The 24689-nt window shown below is 35.9% G+C and overlaps 2 protein-coding genes across 2 annotated transcripts; one reads left to right on the forward strand and one right to left on the reverse strand.

The window, feature by feature from the left end:
- The first annotated feature begins 7002 nt into the window (after positions 1 to 7002).
- On the forward strand, positions 7003 to 13637 carry CLEC4E (C-type lectin domain family 4 member E). The gene is made up of 6 exons (XM_036909943.2): positions 7003 to 7197; positions 8061 to 8153; positions 8738 to 8827; positions 9787 to 9938; positions 10596 to 10711; positions 11739 to 13637. The coding sequence occupies exons 1-6, from the start codon at positions 7161 to 7163 to the stop codon at positions 11914 to 11916; spliced, it is 666 nt and encodes a 221-aa protein (XP_036765838.2). The 5' UTR covers positions 7003 to 7160; the 3' UTR covers positions 11917 to 13637.
- Positions 13638 to 14761: 1124 nt separating this feature from the next.
- CLEC4D (C-type lectin domain family 4 member D) lies at positions 14762 to 23888 on the reverse strand. Its single transcript, XM_036909944.2, has 6 exons — positions 23628 to 23888; positions 22121 to 22207; positions 19855 to 19959; positions 18958 to 19109; positions 17751 to 17866; positions 14762 to 17472 (listed from the first exon to the last, which is right to left on the reverse strand). The coding sequence occupies exons 1-6, from the start codon at positions 23653 to 23655 to the stop codon at positions 17325 to 17327; spliced, it is 636 nt and encodes a 211-aa protein (XP_036765839.2). The 5' UTR covers positions 23656 to 23888; the 3' UTR covers positions 14762 to 17324.
- Positions 23889 to 24689: the final 801 nt, after the last annotated feature.

Consider the following 24689-nt stretch of genomic DNA (forward strand, 5'->3'; position numbering starts at 1 on the left):
GTTTGATGTGCTCACCACTCAGCTATGGCAAGAAATATTGAATGTTAGTCCCCAAAAGTTAGAGGCGCTGTCTGTAGCTCAGTTTGCTGAAGCCGTGCTAAATGCCACCAAAGCCTGGTCAGGCATGGGTGTTCTGTTCCATGCAACGGCAACATCGGAGAGTGCGGATGGCTCTGGTGCAGGCCATGGCAGCTATAGAAGAAGGCATCTCCCCTAGGGTGTAGCACAATATGTTGGACCAGTAGTCAAAGACGGGTAAGATCAGGAGGTACGCATACCAACCTAAGACAGGGCGCAGACCTTAGCTGTCTGTTGCCTTATGACGGGTAAGGATGCTGCACCTCCCTGACAACCTAAGACAGGCATGGTCCCCGAGCCTCATTGTGCTAAAAAACAAAAAAGGGGGAGATGTAGGGGCCGGCCTACGGCCGAGGCTGAGTCCCACTATGGCTGAACACCGCCCTTCCACTCTAGTTGACCAATGCCCTAAGGTGGCGCACGCTTCCTGGGCGCCACCCTGCCTGGTTAGGTGGCATTAGCATAAGGAAGTTGCTCCTATAGGCTTGATCACCATAGGCCAGCTTCCTTTATATAAGGCATAAGCAGGAAAGAAGCACTGACTCTCTTTCCCACTCTCTCAATCTCTGTCTCCCTCTCTCCCCTCATTCTTCTTCTCATTCGCTCCCCCCGGCTGTTGCTTCTTCTCACTCACCTTCTCCCGGCCTTCCGAGCAACAATAAAGAACTGAAGTGAACCAGGTCTGTGTACGTATCGCTGTCGTCACCGCAACAAGGGGCGAACGCGGTAGTCCTGGCTGTCGTTATGTGATCTCTTATAGATTGACTGCTTCTTAAATGATTCATTCATACTATCAAACCATTCTGAGCACTTTGGGAGAGTACAATTATTACTCACCAAAACAACTAAGTCAGCACATTATTTTAGTAGATAAAATCAATGAGTCTGTAAATAAACAATAGTTTTGCAGCTAAATCTGCTTGATTGTTTAATGTCACAGCCCACTGTTTTTGAACTTAGCATTATATAAATATTAAGAGAAAAGACATGAATGAAAGGAACCATTAGTAATTTCCTTCTGACTTTGGTCAAATATGTAAATTTTCACATAGACAAATTATATTTATAAATGCATTTTGAATTCACCTTTCAGAAATTGGGATTTAAGAAAGGTTGAATAGAAGTCAACTCATTATTGTTATTATTCCACCACTTTGTCTCTCACCTATCATGATAATAATAATAATAATAATAATAGTAATCATTCACTGGGGTAGTAGAAGTGATATTTAAAGTTCTACACACAGTGTCTGGCATATCAGTAGGCACTCAGTATCTACTAGGCCTCGATATCTTTCAATCACTTTAAGGATATTATAATAGTTGTTATTATTATTGCTTGAAAATTAAGTGATTATTTTGGAGTAATTAATTAACTTAAATTGTGCCTATTACATCATCCTTTTTTTATATAGTGCACATTTCATTTTTCTATGATTGTGTTTTATATAATTTGATGTTTTTAATACATGTTCATTACATTAACTTCAGTGTGAGAAGTACTTATAGTTTCAAAAACACATTGCAGAATCTTCTGATTAAACATCTCACCTAGATCAGAAATGACCTTTTGTCTATCATCATTTAATTGACTTTTGTCTTTCAGTCAGATCAACACTCTGATGACCTTCTGGAGAAAAAGAAGAAAACTGTCAAGCATATCCTTGAAGTCCCTTGAACAATACTGTTTTTTTTTTTCTTTTTCTTTTTTTTTAAGTAATCTGTTTTGGTACAAAAGCAAAGTCCCAGGAAAATTCCATAGTTAATGGAAGGATTGATTTACTACGTATTTCCTCGATCCTTGAACAACATCCTTTTATGTACTTGCAAGCAGGCATTTATTTATTATCCCTTCCAGAAACCTAGAAAATTATCAGTTTGGTGAACCACAAGACCTGAAATTAATTCGTGTATCGTCAGGCAATTATTACCTAGTGACTTTCAGTAATGTAATTGTTTATTTCTTCTTGCTTATCCAGTAATTATAGTGTTAGCAAGACTTTTAAAATATTTTTTTTCAGTTCTTTATCTTCTAAAGGACAATATATATTTATAAAAGGAAATGATTCACTGAATCTATGTTGTCAAAGTATTTTTAGATAGTTTTTTTATTCACAGATCATTGACCCAATAAACTGGAGTCAGCTTCTTTGGAGTCCATTCGATGCCAGACATGTGTGGTCATAGCTTAATTCAGTTCTTGAAGTGAAGGCACAAATGTTCTGCTTGTAAAGATCAAGTTTGCGGTGGCTGAAGCAAATGTGCCAAGTAAGCATATCAAAAATAGTGCGCCCTCCTTCAGATTTAGAGATGAAGTGTTGACTCACCTTCCATAGTATGCTGATGTTCCAGCTCTCTTATGTCTACGTCAGTCTTCTTATGTCTAATAGCATGCATTTTTGAGCCTCCCAGCTGATGTAAATGTTCAGTACTTTGTTATAAATAAAGGAGAGTGTTTAGCTCCTAGAGTTTTATTCATTTCTGTGGCCTGAGCTAGGAATATATGCATAGTATCTTTAAAAAGCATAATTAATATGGAAATGTATGGTGATATAAGGTTTGTGTATCCATTCTGGATGATGTCAAAAGAACTTTTTAAGGTTCTTCTGTTTAAAGTTAAACCCAAGTTTCTCCTAGTCCTGGGGATACCTGGATGGGTAAAACAAACAAACGCCAAGTACAAGAGTATTCTTAATTCTAGTTTTACTCACCAAATTATGAGACCTCCTTTGCCTTCAGATACCTTATGGCTACTAACAAGAATTTTCCAGGGCCTGTTATATTCTGTTCTCAGTATGTTCTATCCTGTATTAACCAGCTTGTATTCAAATTATCTCTCTTGTGATGTTGTCTCCAGTGATTTCAGATTGTTGATAAAACTCCGGACCTGCAGCTATATAATTAATGATCCATAATAATGCTCTTGAATTTATTTCTCTTTTTTTCAATTTATGATTTCCCTCAGCTTTATTAATAAAAAAATAAAATCATATATATTTAAATTATGCAACACAGTGATTTGATGTACTTATAATTGCGAATGATTATCACAATCAAGACAATTATTACTTCCATGATACAGTACTATTCACTACAGTCACCACGCTGTATATTAGAGAGACCCAAAATTTATTAATCTGTAACTGAAAGTTCATGCACCCTGACAAACATCTACCCTTTTCCCCCATTCCCCAGCCTTGACAACCACCATTGTATGATCTCATTCATACACAGAACCTAAAATGAAAAAACAAAAAAAAAAGTCAAACTCAGGAAAATGGAGAGTAAAGTTGCCCTTGGACTTTACATATTGCAATACGTTTGATAGTTTTCTAGGAGCAGGGATCATATCTATATATATTTTGTAAACATTTGTATCCTCAATACCAAATGTAACATTTGAATATTATCTTAATACAATTGCATTGATTCAACATTCCATACCTTCCATCCCCTTATCAGTATTAGAAAATAATACATATGCTCTTATTCCACTTGTGCTGTTTTCAGGCATTTAAATTCAAACCATTCTATTAGATTCTGGGTTCATTACAAATACCTACAATCTACACCTCTTTACTTAATTCCTTTTTCTATTCTTCCATTCTAAAGCCTTTGGTGTAAGTATTATTATCTCTTGTTTGATAAGAAACATTCTTCCTTGAAGAGGAAGAGATTATTTCTAAATTCCTTCGAATAATGAAATTAGATTCTGAATCTTGTTCACTTCCACAGAAAGCACACCATTTTCTTCAGAGAGGCAAAGAAAGAGTTTGATACAGCCTCTATTTATAAAATGAAAATGGATCTCTGGCTAAAATTTCATAAATATTCTTGGACTCTAGAACATCAAAGGTCATGGGAGCCAGGAGGCCTACTGTGTTTCAGTTTTGGATCTCTTTAGCAAAATATTAAATGCCTTTATGATATGTTATTTAACATTGGTGCCGTTCAATAAAATATTCATTTATTTTTAAAACAGTGACTTAGAAAATGGTGAGTTCTACTTATTGATATATTAGACCTAATTCAAATGTTACTTACTGTAATTTTCCTATGCATAGGTAGAAATAGGAGTGGATGGTGGCTAATAAATTGAAAGACGTAAGATCTTTATATTGCCCTTAAGAAAGTACAAAAGTTGTACATATAGCATGATATGTATATAGGCATTGGGAAACTAAGAAGAAAATACTTCTTTCTTATTTTTCTGATCCTATTTTTATTGTAATGAAAAGTCACCTCAGGTTTCCTTTTGAAAGGTTTTTTTTAACCCATATGTAACCATTTCAGAATAATTAGTTGGTGTTTAGTAACCTCAGTAATGACCAATGAAGTTTTATTTTGTTGTAGCTTATTTTCATTATGGATAGACCAATTTTTTATAAATTCAGTGTACTTTAAACAATTGCTTCTTAACTATTTCTGATATCCCAAATATCTTTTATCTCATTTGAGCCACATAGGCTGACTCTTGGATTTTGTTGATAAAATCTTATTCAAATCTTGTCTTGCAAATTTTCTGTTCCAAATCAAGAGTGCATTTTATTGCATTACATCTATAAAAAAACTGATAATTTAATTTAAAAATAAAACTCTTACAATGAAATAAATTCATTTTTTGTTATTTAATTTCCTTTTAGGCTATAAGTCTTTTAAGATAAATTCTATTTGAGATTTTTTATGTCTTACAGGGATGAACTAAAAGCAGAATTATCTATTTCACCACCTGAAAATTTCGTAAGGGAAAAAAATTCCAAAATTTTATTCAATAAAAATCCATGAAAAATCATGTTACAGGGAAAGTTTTTTTATTGTTGTTAAAGAGTATGAATAAGAAGGGATTAGAGAAAAGTGAAGTATCCAAAAATATCTTGTTCCCTATTCTCTCACTATGAAAAGGAAGTGTTTGTCTCATATGGAAAATTTTCAGCATACTGATCACAAGAACAGAGTATCAGCCGCACTCCTGATTACCATTCTTATTCCGTAATATTATTGTGTTACATCTCCCTAATAAAGTTTTAATATTAAATTTCAATGAGAATTGCCTTCAGACTAAGTTTAGATTTTGGTTTATATGCAGAACGTTTTTCTGTGATGAAGACTCAAGCCAAATATTGGTTTTTAACATTTGGCGTGGGTCGTTGAGCCAAAAAGTGTGCTCCTTCAAAAATGTGTTAAGACAGTCATTGCTTCATTTGTTTGAGGAAAGAAATACTAGAAATTAGTTGTGCCTGGTCTATCGATTATGGAAAAATTTAACCAGTAGAATTAAGAAGGTAGATGTCCAAGTACATTGATGAACAGAAAGGTAATTTTCAAAACGTAAAAGGCTGTATGGCATGATCTTATTTGCATATAAATAAATAAATGACATATACAAAATACCATTTCTATAAGCTTAGAAAATATCTCCAAGTATATATAAGAAATCAGGGTATCAACTATACTTCAGCTTTAAAATATCATAAATCAATAAATATTTGAAACATTTCTCTCCCACCCTCAAGAAAATTGCTAAAGGTGCTTAACTTGAGAAGAGTAGACTAAGGATAGAGGGAAAGCCTACCTGTCAGATTCTTCTTATATCATTAACCATAAAAATATTACTTTTATAATTGAGAAAAAGTGATAAAACAAAGGATAAAAACATATACATATTTTAGCTGGTAAAAGTATTATTGATTTATAAACTATTAATATCTAGTTAATTGCATATTCATAAAATTAGTCATCTATAATTATGTTTTAGTATTGATTATTACTGATTGGTCATAATAAATGACTGTAGTTGTTATGATTCATCATTTAATAATTCATAAAACTCATCCACTAGATAATTTCTCTCTTTTTACTGGTCAAAAGACATTTGCTGATAGTACACATTATGAAATATGTATATATTCTATAATATATACAAGTATAGTTTTTAAGCATTCTTTAATAAATCTATAAATTGTAAATTGGAAAGTGCAGAGAAAATTGACCAATACATTGAAACAATGAAAAGCCCCTTTGAGAACAGGGATATTTTCTAACACATGGGAAGTCTGTGAGTCATTGGGTGTGGGGATTACCAGGTCATACATTTATTACTAATGTCTCCTGACATTTGCAAAATCAAATCAACAGAGACGAGTTTGATCTTATTCTTAAGTATTTTAATGAAGAAGATGAAACATTACTATAACTAACCTAGAGATGCATTATATTCTAATGTCTAATTGAATTTGCTTCTTCTGACAAATTCGTTTCTCCTGATGGAGGCTATGAAATAAAATGAAAATCCCCAAATAATTCAGCTTAGAGCTAAAGTGCATCTCTGAGGCTTCAGACACTGTGTTACAATGGAGGAACTGATCTGCATTTCAAAGTAGCCCTGCCACACCAGGCTGTTTAATTGAGGTGGACCTGTGAAACAGCCTGGTGGCCAGCACTTCGATAAAAGGTATACAAATACACAGTACTGGAATGTTCAAGAGATGCAAACAAAGGAGGAAGAAAAAAACATAAAAGGTGAAAAGAAATTCACATTTCTAAATTATAAATACATGTAACTATGTGCCCAACTCTGGGCTAAGTGTTGCAAAGATTTAGAGTTGGTCTTCTTTTCCGTTAACAAGTGTGTGGTATCAAAGAACAAAAGTGAAATTGTGAGTTCAGAGGTGGGCCCCACAAAGTCAAGGAAAAAATTAAGGGATGTGTCAGGCCTGTAAGAAAGCAGAGAAATTCTATCCACCAAAATAAAACAAATGTTTTTTAAGCTCCTCATATTTCCCCATGGTCAACCTATTTCTAATGATATTTACTATGTCATCATTTCCCCATTTTGCTGTTTTCTGGAATGAGGAGACCAACTTTTGCTCGGTAAACAACCTTGTCCTCCTTGTGCAAGAAAGGAAATCCTGCCTTAAACACATAACCACAGAACAAGGTTATATTCTTATGTCTTAGGGTGGAACTTCCTAACATACAAGAAAGGGCTCATTCTTCAAGAATCATTTTCCTTGAATCTCACCAACAAAACACTCCTGGGCTCAGAAACTGTTGAGACAGAAAGAAGAAGAGGGAGAGAAAGAATGAATTCATCTAAATCATCTGCATCACAGTGCACAGGTAAACATTTGTAACTACCCTTTTTTTCATAGATCTGTTTTTTTTCTTTTCTTTTCTTTTTTGGACAGGTAGTAAATGTGTGGAGTGACAGGACAAGAGAAAAGTACCCAATAAAGTAAAAGAGGAGATAAAGATACACAGAGACAGAAAATGGAAGACAGGAGAATACAAGAGAATGTTGAGAGGACTTTACGTTGCCAGAAAGATTCCTGGGTTTGAGTTCAGGGAGAGCTCCCTGACTGCTGTGTCTACCCTTCCACTGTGTCCCGTTGGGCAAGTCACTTTGCTTCTCTGAAATTCTCTGGAATTACCTTATCTGTAAAGTGTGCATTGGGAGGGAGGAGAAAAGGAACTGCCAGATGATTGTTGATGTTTTACTTGATTGGTTTACAAAAGGCTCAGATAATGGGACACTGAAAAGAGGAGACTAGGAGAGAGACCAGAAAAACAGAGAGGGTGAGAGGGACAAAAGGAGAGAGAAAGATAGGGAACGAAGGGGAGAGAATATGGGATATTGACAAAGGAAAAATTGCACATCTGTCTGAGGTCATGAGTCAGTCTTAAAATGAGTAATGAATTACTCCAGGGCTTCTAAAAGTGTGGTCCCCAGACCAGCAGCAGCAGCAGCTGGGAACTTGTCCATTTCTTACCAGCTCTACTCAATTGTTAACTCTGGGGGTGAGGCCCCATCAAATATGTATGTGTTTTAATAAGACTTCTAGATGTCTGTGATGCATGCTGAAGTTTGAGGATTGCTCAAGAGAGACGAAGCCAGTGGAAATAAGTGAGGTTGAATGAGAATCTCTCGTATCTCTTTCATAGCTGGCTTAGGGAAGATTGACAGGGTTTGTGTATTTCTCCAGAGAGAGGATGCTTCTCTTCCGAAGTGTTTGTGTGGGCTCTTGCTGGCGTCTCCATCCTACTGCTCAGTGCCTGCTTTATCGCCAGATGTGTCGGTGAGTTCTGAAGGTCAAGTTCAGTCTCCCTGGTGAAGGCTAGGAGTAACTTCTTTCCTGCCACCTATGGATTCTCTTCTCCCACAAAGGGCAGTTCTATTCCACTTTTTTCCTGTTTATCTCCAAGTTGTTTCTCAAGCCAGAAACCCCAACTAGAACAGAACTGTTACCAAATTTCAGTGACCTCTGATCCATTTTTATGATAGACACCCTTGGTGGCTTTGAGTGCCCTCCTTCTCATGAGGGTGACCCTGTCTATGAGATCATAGCCAGAAACACAACATACCACTTTTTGGAAGAAAGTTAGAGACAGTTAGACTTGGTGTAAAAGAAAATACAAACGTGTATGTTTTCACTGGGCCTTTGGGACTGAAATAAAGAACAATCATCTTTGTAAGTCAGAAAAAACATGAAATGTGAATTCCCTCTCCCTTCTTTGAGTAAGTAAATCTCAGCACCTAAGGGAAGGTAGATAGTAAGAAAATATCCTGATTATTATTGGAACTTGGGTTATAAATACAAAAATGTTAAAGTTTATTTTTTGTCAAAAGAGGCATGAATATTAACTGTGCCCCTTCCTTTAGTGACATATCACATCTCTCAACTCTGTGATGAGAAAACTTCCCAGTCACATGAAAATTTCATGGAGCTCTCCTGCAACAATGATGGATCAGGTATAAGAGGCTTCAAATTTGAACATCACAATTGACATATCAGCATTTCCTGGCTTCTAGATTGCTTTGGGATAAGTAATATAGTTGGATAGGTCCTGTTTTTTGAAAACAAAACATAAAATCTTGCCTGAACCATAAGAGACTGATGAAGAATTCATAAGAGGTCAGGAAAAGAACTTTGGAAATGCAATGAGCATTGGAGCAAGAAATCTTGGGGACATTCGAGCAAGCTTTTAGAATAAATTTGAGATACATGTCTGAACAGTAAGTCTGGAAGTGGAAAGTGTTATCCCCAGTAATGCACTTTTTTCATTCATCACTTGCTTCCAAAATGAAATGAAAGAGGAAACAAATGTATAGAGGAGGGGATTAGGAAATGCCTCAGAAATATACTCCCTGTACTCTTAAACATGTAGTCCTTCCTGTTCTAAGTGTTAGCAAAATGCAACACAACATTAGAAAATGCTTTCCTTTTCTGGGCTATAATATCCTCACCATTAAATTGAGAGAGATTGGACTACTTATTTTGAATAAACTTTAAAAGCTTAAATTCCATAATTCTAAGAAATGTAGCCCATCTGTACAACCAGTTTGGAGATTTTGTTGAGGGTACATTGTTTGGGCAACGTGACAGGTAGTTGCTTGGGTGAAATGTATAACTTTCTCTGACTCGGCATTCTAAGAACAAATAACAGAGTTCTATATTAATAGCATAACTGAGGTTGATGGCATGTATGGTTGCACTTACTGGCACATCTAGAAAACAAGGATAATGTCTCCAAAGACAAGAAAATTGTTGTGTTTATTGATATAAAATAATCTGAAGTCTTAAACAGTAAGATGGGTGGGTGTGGGGAGGCATGTACCACGAGTTCCAGGGCTTCTGACTGCAAACGATGGACTTCACGGGGCCAGAAGCAGCTTTCTGTTTTCTCGCTTAGCTCGTTCTCTCCTCCTAGGTTCAGTCAGGAATTGCTGTCCATTGGACTGGATATATTTTCAATCTAGCTGCTACTTCTTTTCTACTAACACCATGTCCTGGACATCAAGTTTAAAAAACTGCTCAAACATGGGAGCCCATCTGGTGGTTATCAACACACAGGAGGAACAGGTAGTTGGGGGTACGACCTCCCCCAAGGTCCATGTGACATTCTTCCCAGAATCTATCCCTTTTTCCAAATGTGTACAGTGTTGAGCCCAAAAATACTATTTGTTAAATGAATGTACTGGAATGTGCCCTATTCCTACTCTTTCTGTACATTAACACCTACTCTAATTTATCTTCATTACTAGAAGAGCCTAAGAAAAAAGGAAATTCTGTGTTCAGTTCCTTTATTAGTAAGTCAGGAGAAAAAGGGCTCAGAGTTCATTTTCAAATGACCGTTATGTTTATGAATAATATAACATAAATAATCATATGAAAGAGGGAAAGTGCTCTTCATTATCTTTAAGCTGTGCTTAATAATGTTTGTGCTAGATATACATGGTAGATTTTGCAACAAATAACAGTAGATAAATTTTGAATGAGTTATCAAAAACTTTCTCTGTTGAAGGTTCTATTTTTGCTGGTTTAATTATGTGTTGTTTATATTTTTACCACATACACAAAAAAATCAGGAGATAATCATCCATGATCTTACAATTTCGGGACTATTTGTCTGTCATCTCTAGTCCAGATCTTACTTTATCTCTTTTAATAGCAATTAGCTTCAACTTTTGTTCAGAATTGCAATAATTGATCTATTTTTTCATTGTGTATCTTCCATAGGAATTCCTTTTCAGTACAAAACCTATAAAGAAAGAGTTTTATATTGGGCTGACAGACCAGGTGATTGAGGGTCAGTGGCAATGGGTAGACGGCACACCTTTCAAAGAGTCTCTAAGGTAATTTCCTTCTTGTAGAAATATAACATTAGCATAAATCCTGAAGTTAGACCCTTGTGGAGGGGCGTTCTCAGAACCTCCTCCTTCTGTTCCATGAGACATATTCAGGCCCCTCCTTGGTGGTACTAGAAGGGAGAAGACAGAGAAGAGAAACATGAAGATCTACTGCCCCCATTTTCTAAGACTATCTTGCTAATAAAGGGAAATAACAGATGAAAATAAGAAAAGAATTAGGATTGAAGACAATTCATTGGAAATGCAGCAGAGACAAGCAGGGAAATTCAGAGTCCTATGCCCCCAAACTGTAGTAAATGAGACAAAAATAGTGATTTAAGAAAGAGCAAGTTCTCATGAAGTGAAAGTGGGAACCCCCTTGATAATGTCTCTTTTCACCTTAACAATGGCTTTACATTTAGAGCGCAGCATCTTGGAGTTTTCAAAGTTTTTATCTCATTCATTATCATTTCGCCTACATTATACCTCTCTGATTTACATTTATACTATTCATCTTCACTTAGCATTTGAAGAAACTAAAGATCAGGAAGGTTAAATCAGTTCTAAGAGCACAGCCCAGATGCTCTGGTACTTGAGAAAGCCTCTTTCACTACAGCAGTACAAAACCACTGAAGCAGGCACCTAAGTGAATAGAAACTCAGTAGAATAAAGAGAATCAAACATAATATGAAATATGGGTGCAGAGGAAACAAATCCATCAGGGCGTCAATTCCTGTAACTTCCCATTCTGGGTCTAAAGCCATGAAGGAGCATGACAGAGTAGAAAGTCAGAAATACCCAGTTCAGTTTCACTTCATAAACTCTGTGACTTACACAAATGGTTTAGCTTTTCTGAGATTCCTTTTCTTCATTAAGAAAATGGATTTTTAAATTTTCGTTTTTTTATTTTATTTAATTTTATCTCACCAAATCGTGGTGAAGTTAAAAGACGCAAATGTAATTTGCCTAGCATATTAAATTAAATCACCTCTTGTAGCTGGGATTTAAAATCTCCCGTGTGGCTCTCTTCCAGCTTCTGGGATGTCGGGGAGCCCAACAACATAGTCACAGTGGAGGACTGCGCCACCATTAGAGACTCTTCAAATCCAAGACGAAGTTGGAATGATGTGCCCTGTTTCTTCAATATGTACCGGATTTGCGAAATACCAGAAGTAAATATTTTTAATACAGAAAAATCTCTAAGAAGATAAGGCACAACTTAAATGTATAAATGAAGAGGAGTAACAGCCTGAACACAGTCAGAACTCCAGCACAAGAAAAGTGTGCCTAACGCTTCACAAGGATTTCAAAAGCGTTTACTGCTTTGGTATAAATACAAAGAAGTAGTTCTGAATGTTGTGATTCATGATACTGAGCGAAGTGCCCTTTTCTCTGTATTAGTCTCGGGGCTTCTGAGAACTTACTGAGCAATTCTCTAGCAAATGCTATGAGAAGAAAGGCGTGTGCGGCTTTTGGTATATTTACCTTACTTGTGAGCAATTGTGTGACGACATGGGGCCTCTGAGCAAGCACAGAGTCCTGCAAAGAAAAGGATTTTGGAAAGTGCGTTTGAACAATCACCTCAATGCAGGCTCGGTGTCGATTCCTTTTCTGGCTCCTGAAATATCAGTCTACTCTTCTTGATTTCCTACTGTTTTTAGCCCCTGCCCAGGTATATATTCTCACTATGTGCTCTTGAACAATGACTCAGAAACTTCTTCAAGGCACGAAATGTTTTCCTGGTCAAAGGACTGCTCCGGGTTTCTGGGCTGGAGCTTTTACTGCACTTTCTGAGGGAAGGACGGTGCTAGCCCTTCAGCACCGAACAGACTGCCACCCGGCCCCCACACACCAGCAACTCCCTTCTCTCTCTATTCCTGTTGACTAACTGGATCTCACTTCAATTAGTATCTGCTGTTCAGCTAGGCCAGAGTCCAATCGTCGAATTATTCAAAGAGAACATGTAGCTCGGCACTTCCCTGTGTCAAGCCTATCCATTTACTTATTGCATAATAGTCTATCGATACTGATAAGGTTATTCAAGAATATGTAAATAACATGTTACAAACATGTTTCTTGCACATACCATCATAAAGAAACCCTCAAAATTCATACTTTGGAATTAATGGTGTAATAATTAAATGGGAAAATTCGACTGAACAAGTGAATATAACGTATCAGTTTTCCTTACAAATGTTTATTTTTCTAAGGTCATAAGTGACAATTTGTGCTTTTGAAACCAATAAACCTTTAAGCCAAAAGTCATTCAACCTAAAAGAAAGGCAATCTTCAACTTTCTAAAGAATGTATCTTCAACTTTCTAATTCCCCTTTTCCAAATCATAAATGTCAGTGAAGAAACACTGCAGGACATACGGGGATTTTTTTTGTTCACTGTTGTTTCCCTGCATTGGCTATAATTTGAATATTTTAAATTTTACTTCAATATTGAAAGATATGAAACTATTACTGTATATTATCTCACCATGTATTTATAATTTAAGTTAAGCAATTAACTTTGTCTTCAAAGTTTGGCAAAAAAAGAAATCATAGGAGTTTAGTGGTTAAAGATCATTAGAACCTAATTATCCATTTGGAAAATTTGTGTTTGGGAAATATATCATCCAGCTGAAACTATTTTAAAATGTGATTAAAAACATATATATATAACATTTTAAAATATAATATTTTATACAAATACTTAGGCATCTGAAAACCCAGAAAGTTACAATAAATAAGAGTATTCCCAAGACAACATTCCCAAAATAAACAACTGATAAGATGTAAATTACCATTTGAGACCCTAATTTTTTTAAAGAAAAGTCACTCAAATACATTTTGTAAAGTTGATACATATTTATTATCAAAACTGTAAGAGCACAACTGTATAAGGTGAAAGTGAAAAATAAATCCAAAACTGAAGTTACAAATAATTATCATGAACATTAGTTGAACATCACTCAAGAAAACTTTCTATGATTTCAAAAGTTAAATGGAAGGATGGAAAGACAAATGGGTGGAAAACAAATAAATAAATACACACACGCACACACACACACACACACACACACACAATTTAGAAAGGAAGCACATAACAGGTGACACTTCAAAAATATTAAATTGAATTTCACTTTGAATTTAATAAGTGAAAAATTTAAACAAAGTTACAGAATTCTTGAACTTCAAGAATTCTATAGGCTTTATAGATTACCACAAAAAATAATTTCCTAAGAGATCCCTCTGCAGTAAAGAAAAATTAAGAATCACGTAAACCATTCTTGCTCTTCTAGGTCCTCTTCTCCTCAATCCCCTTTCCTCTTTTTCCTTTTTTAATAATACCATCCTAAAATCATTCATCAGACGGGGCAGAGCAAGGTAGCTTTCACATGTGTGTACATGTGTGCGAGGGGGGGTAGGGTGTGCGAAGGGGAGTGTGATTACCCTACAGTAAGTGAGAGCTTGCATAAGGTGAGTCTGTGTAAGGGGAAGGGTTGGAAGTGGGAAGGGCTTAAGGGTTAGGGGCCCAGTGGACTTGGCAGGGACTGGGGTGGAAGAGGTCTTGGTGGAGAGGCAGAATGGCCCATATTGCCAAAGCCTGAGCTGATTTGAGCCATATAGGGTATGAGCCCAAGTAAGAGGAGAGACAGGAAAATCCAGTGTAAGGGAGAAGTCACACAGCCAAGCCCCAGCAAATTAGTTTACAGGTCCTGCAACCAAGTTTATCCTTTCTTCCATAAAACTCACACGCACATTTTGGTCATTTATTCTTGGGTATTGTAGAGTTGTATTGTTATTGTAAATGTAATATTTTATATAAAAATACATTTTCTACATTTTGCAAGTATTACATGGGAATATTGTTAACTTGTATGTTGATAATTTATCCAGAAACATAGCTGAACTCTGCTGTTATTTTTTCACATTTTGGCTATGGGTTCACTTGTATCTTCTATGTACATATTTATACTGTCCACGTACTGAGCTATCCAGTACCTTAGCTACTGAACATTGAACTCTAGTCCTAGTTGAGATAAGCTGGGAAGTGTAAAATACGCACCAGATTTTCAAGGACTTTATTTGAATATGTAAATATTATTCACAGCTAAGTCATGCCCTGTATCATGAGTATATCTACTTTCTTAAACACATTTTGCTCTTCATATAGCTAATATTGGCATCATTTTTCATATTTATCTAGTTTTCTATGTGTTAACAACTCATTCCTTAGCTATCCAGAATTGTACTTCGCTTCTCAGTGCCTTCAAATGCATTCTACATGTCCCATATTTTCATGGAGAAAAGAAATCCTCGTGGAACTAACTGTCTTCCCTTTGTGATCTAAACTGGGATTGCTTTCATGGTTTGTTTTACAGCCATTATTTTGTTGATTTTTATTGCATAAAGAAAATACTTTGTCATTTTAAGGTTATTTCAAATTATGATTTACCAATACAACTAAACATGATTTACTTTGTAAGGAGCAAGGTATAAAATATTTTCCAACTATACTGTCAAGTAAAAAAAATGCAAGCTGTTTAAGACTATGTAGACAGTGTTTTTATTAGTGTAAAAAACTATAGGTTATATATGTATATTTATCCTTATACAACACATATAAACACATATGGAAATACATACAAGAAACTAATAATCACAGTTACTCTGAAGAGACATTTAAGGGACTGGAGTTCAGGGTAGAAAAGAGTTTTATCTTAAACTTTTATTAATGTTTTTACTATTTGCTTTTTTAACACAAATAAAATTACTTTACCAGAGATAAGAACAGTATTTAAGATTTTTAAGTGTTTCAAACTTCTAGGACTGCCACAGTCTACCAAAAAAAATTAGCATTTATTTTTATGAAATTGCTATCAGCTGTCTTAAAGAAATTGTGAAGAATAGGAGAGGTGTCATGAGAATTGAGGAAAGGCTAAAAAGGTCTAAGGGTAGAAACAGAAAGACCAGTCAGAAGGCAGGGCAATAATCTAGGTAAAAGAGATGGTGGCTTGGTCTGTGCTGGTAGCTATGGACATAATGGAAAATGATCCACGTGGTGAGAAATATCAGAGATACGTATGTTGACATCGATGTACACAATCACAAAAACGTCACATTTGATTGACAACTGAACCTTTGCCTATATATGTGTATATATATATATACATTTGTATACAAATGTAAAAAATAATATTAATTATACAAAGCCTATTAGTATTTACATGAAGTTATTTCAACAAGTTTTGTAGATTTTGTGCTATATAATTTAACGAGTATGCCAACACAACTAATGTCACCTAGTTCTACTTCAGTTAAAAGTATCAGCTTTAAATGCAGACACACACGCACATATGATCAAGCAAACACTAATATTCTAAATTCAGAAAATCACTAATTTACAAAATAAATACTGGTTTTAAAAACAGTGGTAAGGAAGTTAGGTTAAAAAACTGTTGCATGAAATTTTGTAGCTTCGATCCTGGAATCATCTGCAAACTGAGAATCTTAAGGCCACCAGATTTTGTTGATGTGAGATATGACTGTTTCATATTTAGTACTACATACATCACCAGAAACGTAATTTCTGCTGAAAACAAGGACTCCCTTGCTGGCTTGAACCATAGCTTTATAGCTCTATAGAAACATGCAGCAATTTACCTAAGTGGGTTGAAAATATGATTTTTTTGTCTGATTTAAATTAAAAATATAGAAACACTAGTAAAATGTTACTTTCAATAATTAAGAACCTTTTTCTGTCTGTTGGCCAGAGTCCAAGTCACCACCAGTGACTTTCCTATAACATCAAAGGGAATACATCTCCCCTCTTATGAAAGGTGATCTGGTCGCTTAGTCCTGTTTTTGTCTTGAACTAACAATGTGAAGATGAGCCCTTTGGCTTCCCAGGGTTTTGTCTCCTTGATTATAGAATTGAAGGAATTAGGATAAGGTGGCCTGAAAGGACCTTTTCCACTCAAAAAGAAATTAAGCCAGCTAGGGACGCCATGTTTTGGGAGAACATTTAAGGTGGAGTAGAAAGTGAATTTTTTGAAAGGTAAATAGCCTTTTTTTTCCCCCCTACCTGGGCAATACCATAATTCAGAACTATTGTATATACTGTTGTTCAAAAAATAATTCACTCATGGACTTTCAATCTAATAACTGATACTATTAAAAGTTCTGAAAATGAGACATCAAACTACAACAAAAAAGCTATTTTAAAACTTTCAGTTGTGTGATATTTGGGTTAAAAAATGGTATAGCACACTACTAATTGAAATACCCCACGTTTGAATTTTAAGAACTAAGAATCTGAGCAGATGCAAAAATGACTAAGAGATTATGTCATTGAAGACTTTCTGGTAGATGTGTGATCAATGCACACCGATAGAAAAGAAAATACTGTGAAATACTACCAGAAAGCAAAGTTAATGAAAACTGATTCTCACAGTCCCTCCACCAAAACACCATGTAAAAACACATTATCGTGAATGTATTCAGCTACATAATAAATAAGGCTGTCAGGTCTGCAATGTTCTATGACCCAGAACGATGCACAGACATCCTGCCCTAGTCTGGCTGGTTCTTCTTCTCTGCGCTCTTCACTAGGACCCCTCTGTGGGTCTCTAGCTGAATGCTGTTCCAGGTATCTTACAAATCCTACTTGCCTCAAAGTCACAGGGAAAATCATTCCAGGCCCATTTGTCTTGAACATTAGCAAGGACAACACAGTTTTCTATCTGATGGTTGTTGGGTTCATTCTCACGCCAGAATCTGAAATGAAAAAAAACAAAAAACAAAAAATTGTATGTAGGGGGTTGGGGGGCTTGGGGGGCAGGGGACAATGCAGAGAAAATGGCCCTGGTGAAAAATTCTGAGCTGCACTATCCAATAAAAGCATAGAAGGATACTAGTAAAAAGGTCACTCATCACACAGTGCTCTGTTCTGAGTAAGCACTTTTACAGGGTCACCCCACCCCAAATGAATCCTGCTTACAACCTTCTTCTCGCCTCTGCCTGTAAAGCTCTTCCACCCAAGTCAAAATGCTCACCCCGTGCGTGGGTTAAATGGTGTCTTGTCCACCCAGTACCACTGGCCTTCAGAGTTTTCATCCGTAAGCCCCAGGAAATATGAAAATTGTCTATCCAAAAATTGCAAAATAAAGTTCTGTAAAAAGAAGGTACATTTTTATAGGTATATTTGCATTTATCATGAGTGATGGCTATTATGTTAGGAAAATAGGAATGAGGTCAAATAGATTACTCATTAAGCACAAAAGCACTGTCATCGGACAGATCTGTTCTCAAATCTTGCCTCTGTCAAGTCTCATGTAATGTTAGGAAGGACTTTCCTCTCATCAACCCAAAGTCTTCTCACCTCCAGGATGTACAACTCCACTACGGCCACAGAGTTCCAGGGAAGAGTGAATGAGGTCATACCGGCAGATCCCTTGGCATAATGCTTACTAGGATCCGATTTTTAGGAAGTTTTATTTTTAAAATTGCCTTCTTAATTGCTTGTGTATTTCATTAAATTTCACTTTATTCAAAGAATCAGAACCTATAGATTGCAAAGCCTCCAGCAAACCCGGCTAGCCAAGAAAAGAGCAGATGAGCTCTTACCTCATCTGAGTCGTGATACTACGTGCTACCAATATATGGAAATATATTACATGAGGAAATAAATTTCAGTTTTTAAAGAATTAAATTAACCTTGAGATTTTTTTTAAAAAAAGTATTACCACTCTACATCTGAACTATATGTTTCCTGTCTTTTTATCCTGAGAAACTATTTCAGTTTGGATTAACCATTCATTTATTCACTTACCCGCCAAACATTTATCAAGACTGACCCAGGGTGTTTAGCACTGCACAGGACACTGAGGTGCAAAGGTGAGTAAATCGTGGCCCCAGCCGTCTACAGAGCAGGGGTCACTGGAAGAGGTGGAACAGTGAACAGACAATTGTGGTCCACTGAAGTAAGTGCCACGACCATACAATGCACAAAGTGCCAGCGAAGTATCTCCAATTTATAATAGGCAAGATGAATTCAAGTACATGGTGAGGGTAGTTTTCTGGAGGAGATATCATGAATCAAATTTAGAAGACCCAAAGACGTTAGCCGCCTGAATTAAAAATGAGAAGGAAAGAAAAGATTTTCCGGGCAGGTGGAATAGATGCACAGAGGCATAGCAGAGCCATCTCTCTGGCTCTGAGATTCAAACCAGCAGAGATACTGATGTGAGTTTCCCAGCCTACCTGCTCAGCCTTTGTGCTGAGGGAGGCCAGATGAGCCCCCAGTCCTGTACAGTTCCTTTCACTCTCAGCCCATGTCTTATTGTCATGAAAAGGAAAATAGCAGTTGGATTGGAAGGCCCTCCATCCATCAGGACAGCAATTCCAGGTGCTCCCTTACATGGAAATTGAAATGAAAATTAGTTACAAAGGAACATTCTTCGGTAACAGATCGGCTAACTGTTCTGCTACCTAGTATCCTGTTAACATTTGTGGGAATAATATACTAGGATTACCAAACTCATTCTGTTCCCCCTTTTAAAAGGAATCTGGAAAATTACACTTCTAAATATCTTCTAAACAAAAGTATCTGAATCACATAATGACTCTAAGAAACAAGGTATTCTCTCAGAAGACATAATCATTTTTCAATGTCCCTACACATCTTTACTTGCATAATGTGTTGCCATAAAAAAAGCCTTTTGCCGGACATTTTACATGAAGCAGGCGAAAAACCTGCTAAAACTCTCAAACATTTCCCCATTCTTCTACATAGGACTTCACAAATTCCAGAAAAATACAAGAGACAAAGACACTGCAGCAAATATATTTTCTAGGAATATATGTGTTCTAGGGGGAAACAGTATCTATGATATGTCTGAATAAAAAGAAATGGAACTAAATTAATGTTATGTTTTGGATGCCAAAAGTGGCCCCTAAATGTGTTGTTACATTCTTGTTATTTAACTGATTTGAGTCATGAAAAGTAAATCTATCTCAACTTACTGATGTTCCCTCTTGTGCCAGATTCTCATCTTATGTTAAGCTCTCCTGGTTTACTACTGATGTACTGTCAGATTATGAGTTTGAAAAGCAATGGAAATAAGAAAGCGATTCTTTTATGCTCTCTGCTCTCTGTACCATTGAGTTCTGTTTTCTCTCTGATGCATGTCAGCTTCGCGTGGCGTTCCGGTAACTTGAAGGCTCCCCTGCCTCTCTTACAGCGTAGAGAAGTGTGATGAGTCACTGTCAAAGAGGAAAATGTTAGTTTCCTTTCCTGTATGACCACTTAATTAGGGAAATGGGGGCCAACCGCTCTAACCGTTCTCCTATGGTAACAGTTAAGATTTTCACAATCTCTTTTCTTCCTATGCAGTTAATTTGTTCCAGCTCCAGGCAAATTGTTTGAAAGGAATTGTTGAAAATTAATATTGCTATTATGATAGTGTCCATTTTGTGCTTTATGGGGTTGTTTTGCAAATCTTTACATGCATGTGTTTAAGTAGATTATTTTACCAGAATTTCTGTTAGGGTAGAGATTGTTGGTGAACACTGGGATAGTTCTGCAAAACTTTATGAGCCTTATATATTTATCTTTCAAATATTTTCTACTTTGAAATATAGCCAAATGTAAAGAAGAGAAAAACACATATGTACAGTTTATCAAATTATTTAAAGTGAACACTCCAGGCAAGAACTGCTTAGCTCAAGAAACACAACATTGCTAACACCGCACGGGATCTTCACTTCCCAAATGCAACCCGCTCCCTGTATGTTAAATACCCAAGCCATGGCTTTTAAAGTAATCATTTTGCACTTTGCTTCACAACTTTACCACTTAACAACATAGCCCTAAATCATACAGGTCAGATTTACCTGCTTTTGAACTTGATGTAAAATGAAATCATACAGTATGTATCCTTTTGGTTCTTTAGTTCAGCATTGTTTCTGAAATGTATCCATATTGTTACATGCAACTATAATTCATCCATTTCCATTGCTAAAAGTGATCTATTGTCTTAATGCACTAAAGTGTATTTATCCTTCTGGTGGATGTTCACATTGTTTCCAGTGTTTGGCTGTTGTGAGTTTTGCTGCTCTGAGCATCATTGGTCTCATACCCTAGGGCAGATAAGCATGCATTTCTGCAGGGCATATGCCTAGGAGCGGAATTGCTAGTTATAGGATATGCATATCGCCATCTGTGATTGTGGCAAACTTTTCCAGACTGATTGTACTACTTTATATCCCCACCAGCAGCAATTCATTGAAAGGTCAGTTGCTCTGTAACGTCATCAGTATTCGGTAGTGCCAGACTCCTTAGTTATTGCTATCCTGGTATGTTTGCAGTATATCTTGTGAGATGAATTTACATTTCCCTGAAAACTAATGAGGTTGAGATTTTTTAGGTTTATTAGACATGTTTTTTTTACAGTGCCTATTCAAGTGCCACTTTTCTATTTGTATAATCAGTATTTTTCCTATTGATCTGAAAGAATTGTTTATATACTCTATACACTAATCCTTTATCAATTATATGCATTATAAACATCTTCTATGGCTTTCTGTTTAAACTCTTAGTAGCAATTTTTGTTGTATAGTAATTTTTACTTTAATATAGTATAAACTTGTTATGGGCTACCACATTTTGTGGCTTATTTAAGAAATCATTCCCCATCTGAAAGTCACAAATATATTCTACATTTATCTCTTCCAAAAAACGTTATTGGTTTGTTCTTCATATTTTGGCCAATAACCCACCTTGGGTTGGTTTTTCTACATGATAAATGAAGAACAATTTCATTTTTAAAATATGAATAATCAATGCTCTTTACATACTAATTGAACAAAACTGTCCTTTCCCTATACCTGAAATATCCCCTTCTGTTTTATATGTGAGCATTTTTTATGTATGAGAGTTCATGTATGCAGACTCTGTAACTAAGCTCTCTATTCTCGTCCTCAGGTCTGTTTGTCTCTACTAGCACCTATACTACATTACTTTAATTATAATAACTTTATACAATCTCTTATATCAGAAAGAACAAGTCTTCCAACTGTTCTTTTGAAAGCCAGACTGTAATCCATCCAAAGTTGTTTTTTTCTGTTTACACTTCACTCATAAATCGCAGCCCTTTGTAATTCCAGTCCCAAATGATGGATGATTTACTAAGTCACCAACCTTCATATGTATAGAAAAGGATCTAAATTCCATCTTTAATTCCTTGATACAAAGCAGCACCATCAAAGAATAAAGACTAAATGGTCAAGTGTGTAGTTCTAAATTTTAAATCCAAGACCTTGAAGAATGTTATGGATTGATATGTTGGGGAAAATTAAGAAAACAAAAGATGTAGAACTTTATGAAAGTTGTTTGGGAAAATAATTCAAGGAGAGTTCCACTTACACCAACAACTTGCAATAAAACAGGCACCAAGAAGTGAGATGAAAACAATCGCAATGGCCCAAGGGGTCAGGTGGGAATGCTGGCCTCCTAGTGGGACAAAAAGGAAGTTCAATAGGTTTTCCTCTTCTCAGCCATAAGAACTAGGGAATTAGCAAGTTAAATACAAGATCACCCAAAAATATTTTAGACCCTGAGGAGAGCTTAAAGATTACCTCTGAACAAATTAATTTTAGGGCTTACTGATAAATAAATAAAATGTAAACAATTTTTTTTGTTTTTTTCAATTAGGAAATACTTTTTATGAGCAACACATGAAACCTAAAAATTACCAAAAAAATGATAATTTTAAGTACCTAAAATTAAAACCTCTGTATAACACAAACAAAATTAACACACAAGGAACATATGAAAGAAAAACCTTGTCACAATATTAATATCCAGACTGTATAAAGAATTTCAAAAATGTATTAGAAAACTGAGCAAAAAGTGGGGTAGGAAATATGCTGAAAATTTAATTGGCTGAAATTACAAATGGCCCTTAAACCAAAAAAAGGTATGCTCAAAGAAATGTAAACTACAATACTATGGTATGATTTTTTTCACATATCATATTTTAAAAAGTAAATTGAAAATATGCAGAGTTGGTAAGGCTGAGGGAGAATAAACACTTTTGGTGAGGAAATAAATGCTATTATTGAACTGTAAATTAGAAACCCCATGAGACAGATCAAGTTAGCAACATTTTATCAGTTTTTAAATGCATTACATGTGCTACAATAAGGTCAATTCTAGAGATCTATCTTATAGAAATAACTGAACTTATTTACATAAAAGGATATTCATTGTAGTACTTTTGGAAATAGAAAAACACTAGAACCTAATACTTGCATGTATACTATCAACAGTAGAGATTCTAAATTTTGGTGAATCTATACAATGGAATTCTATTTGCCAATTAAAATAATCATGTATATTAAATCCTGTATATCAGTATGTCTGAAGAGAAAAAATTTCCAGGACATATTGTTATATAAAGAGTTGTTTTACAAGTTCATTGTACTTTGCGGTTGTACTTAGGTTGGCCATGGTGGGGTGATGAGATGAGGCAAACATTAATTTTAAAATTATATACTTCTGCATTAATTCTATATATTTCTCAAAAATATTATTTAATATTCTCTTAGTACAAATCCATTTGTGTCAGTTAAGTAAAACATAAAGTGAGGTAAAAGTCAGAGCCTCAGGTACACTATGAGTCTTGATAAGCATGTTTTCTTTCAAACACTTTATCTTCTCTCTTGGCCCAACTTTCATTTTATAAAGCATAAAGCATTTTCTGTTACCTAACATAGTAAATCTATCTGTGGCTGTCCTCCTCACCAAAGTCATCCTCCCTGTCATCCTCATCTTCTATCCCCACAACTACAACCACCCTCAATTCGTATTTGTCAATCTTAGCCATAATTATATCTGCCTCTTAAAAACTGAAAGAAGAGAAAGTACTCACGTTTACTTTGAGGTTCTTCTTGTCCCATAGTGTGTTAATGCTCTTTCCGCCCAGGGGTGGGGAGGACCAGAAGCCTCCTATATTTCATCCCCAGGATATATTTCTATGGGTGCAGGAATGTATGCTCAGAACTACTTGAGACTGAACATCAGTATTACTTACTCTGGTGAGATTAATAAATTCCCAATATGAAACACAGTTCAAAAGAAGTCTTTTCAGATTAGGGTTTTCTCTCCTTCACTGAGGAAGATAAAGCAAAGAAAAAAGGAAATTGAGAAAGCGACACCCAAAAACAGTTAGTAGAAATTTCCATAAGTCTAGTTCAGTGCGTCATGTGGAATTTCTAAATTTGTTTTCATTCAAACAAAAAATTTAGCAATGCCCTAAAAGGATAATCATTATATCTAATAAAAATGTAATAAACATTCCCACATCTTTCTCTTTTCTTGAATATTCTATTTTCAAAGGCAGTTTTATGCTTGAGGCAAACTGCCCTACAAAGTTCTTGGAGCTGTGTAAGTTGTGTATAAGGTGGCAAAAGACAATGTGAACAATGAGTAAAAGTTTTTTAATATCCAGTATATGTAAATTTTTGTAAAGACACAAGGACTTTTGGTGTTGAAGAAGAGGTGGTAGTGGTAGAGATGCTGATTAAATCCCCAAATCTTCCTAGATGAGAGAAAACAGTCTTCTTAAGCCAAAGGAAAAGAAAATGCAACTTTGTGTAACATCAGGGTCACTGCAAATGTTAGTGACCCCATAGCTGGCCCTGCCTTGTCACCTGCTTTGGCCCCATTAACACAAGTTTTTGCAAGTGACCTTGGCCACTACTTTGTCCCAGCAGTTGGCCTCCATAGCTGAGGGTGAATACACCACTGGCCTCAGCCACCACTACTGTCTGCCCTACTCCCTAGTGACCAGTCCTGGAAACACCACTTTGGAGCCCAAGAACCCTTACAGTGACTGCAATCCCCCTGCCATGCTTGCCAAGAACCACAGAGTTATCAATGCTGTGAATTCCAATAGCTTGAGCTGAAGAGACAGCACAATCCGCTCAGGCCA

This window comes from Manis pentadactyla, chromosome 14 (assembly GCF_030020395.1).
Source record: "Manis pentadactyla isolate mManPen7 chromosome 14, mManPen7.hap1, whole genome shotgun sequence".
Classification (NCBI taxonomy): Eukaryota; Metazoa; Chordata; class Mammalia; order Pholidota; family Manidae; genus Manis; species Manis pentadactyla.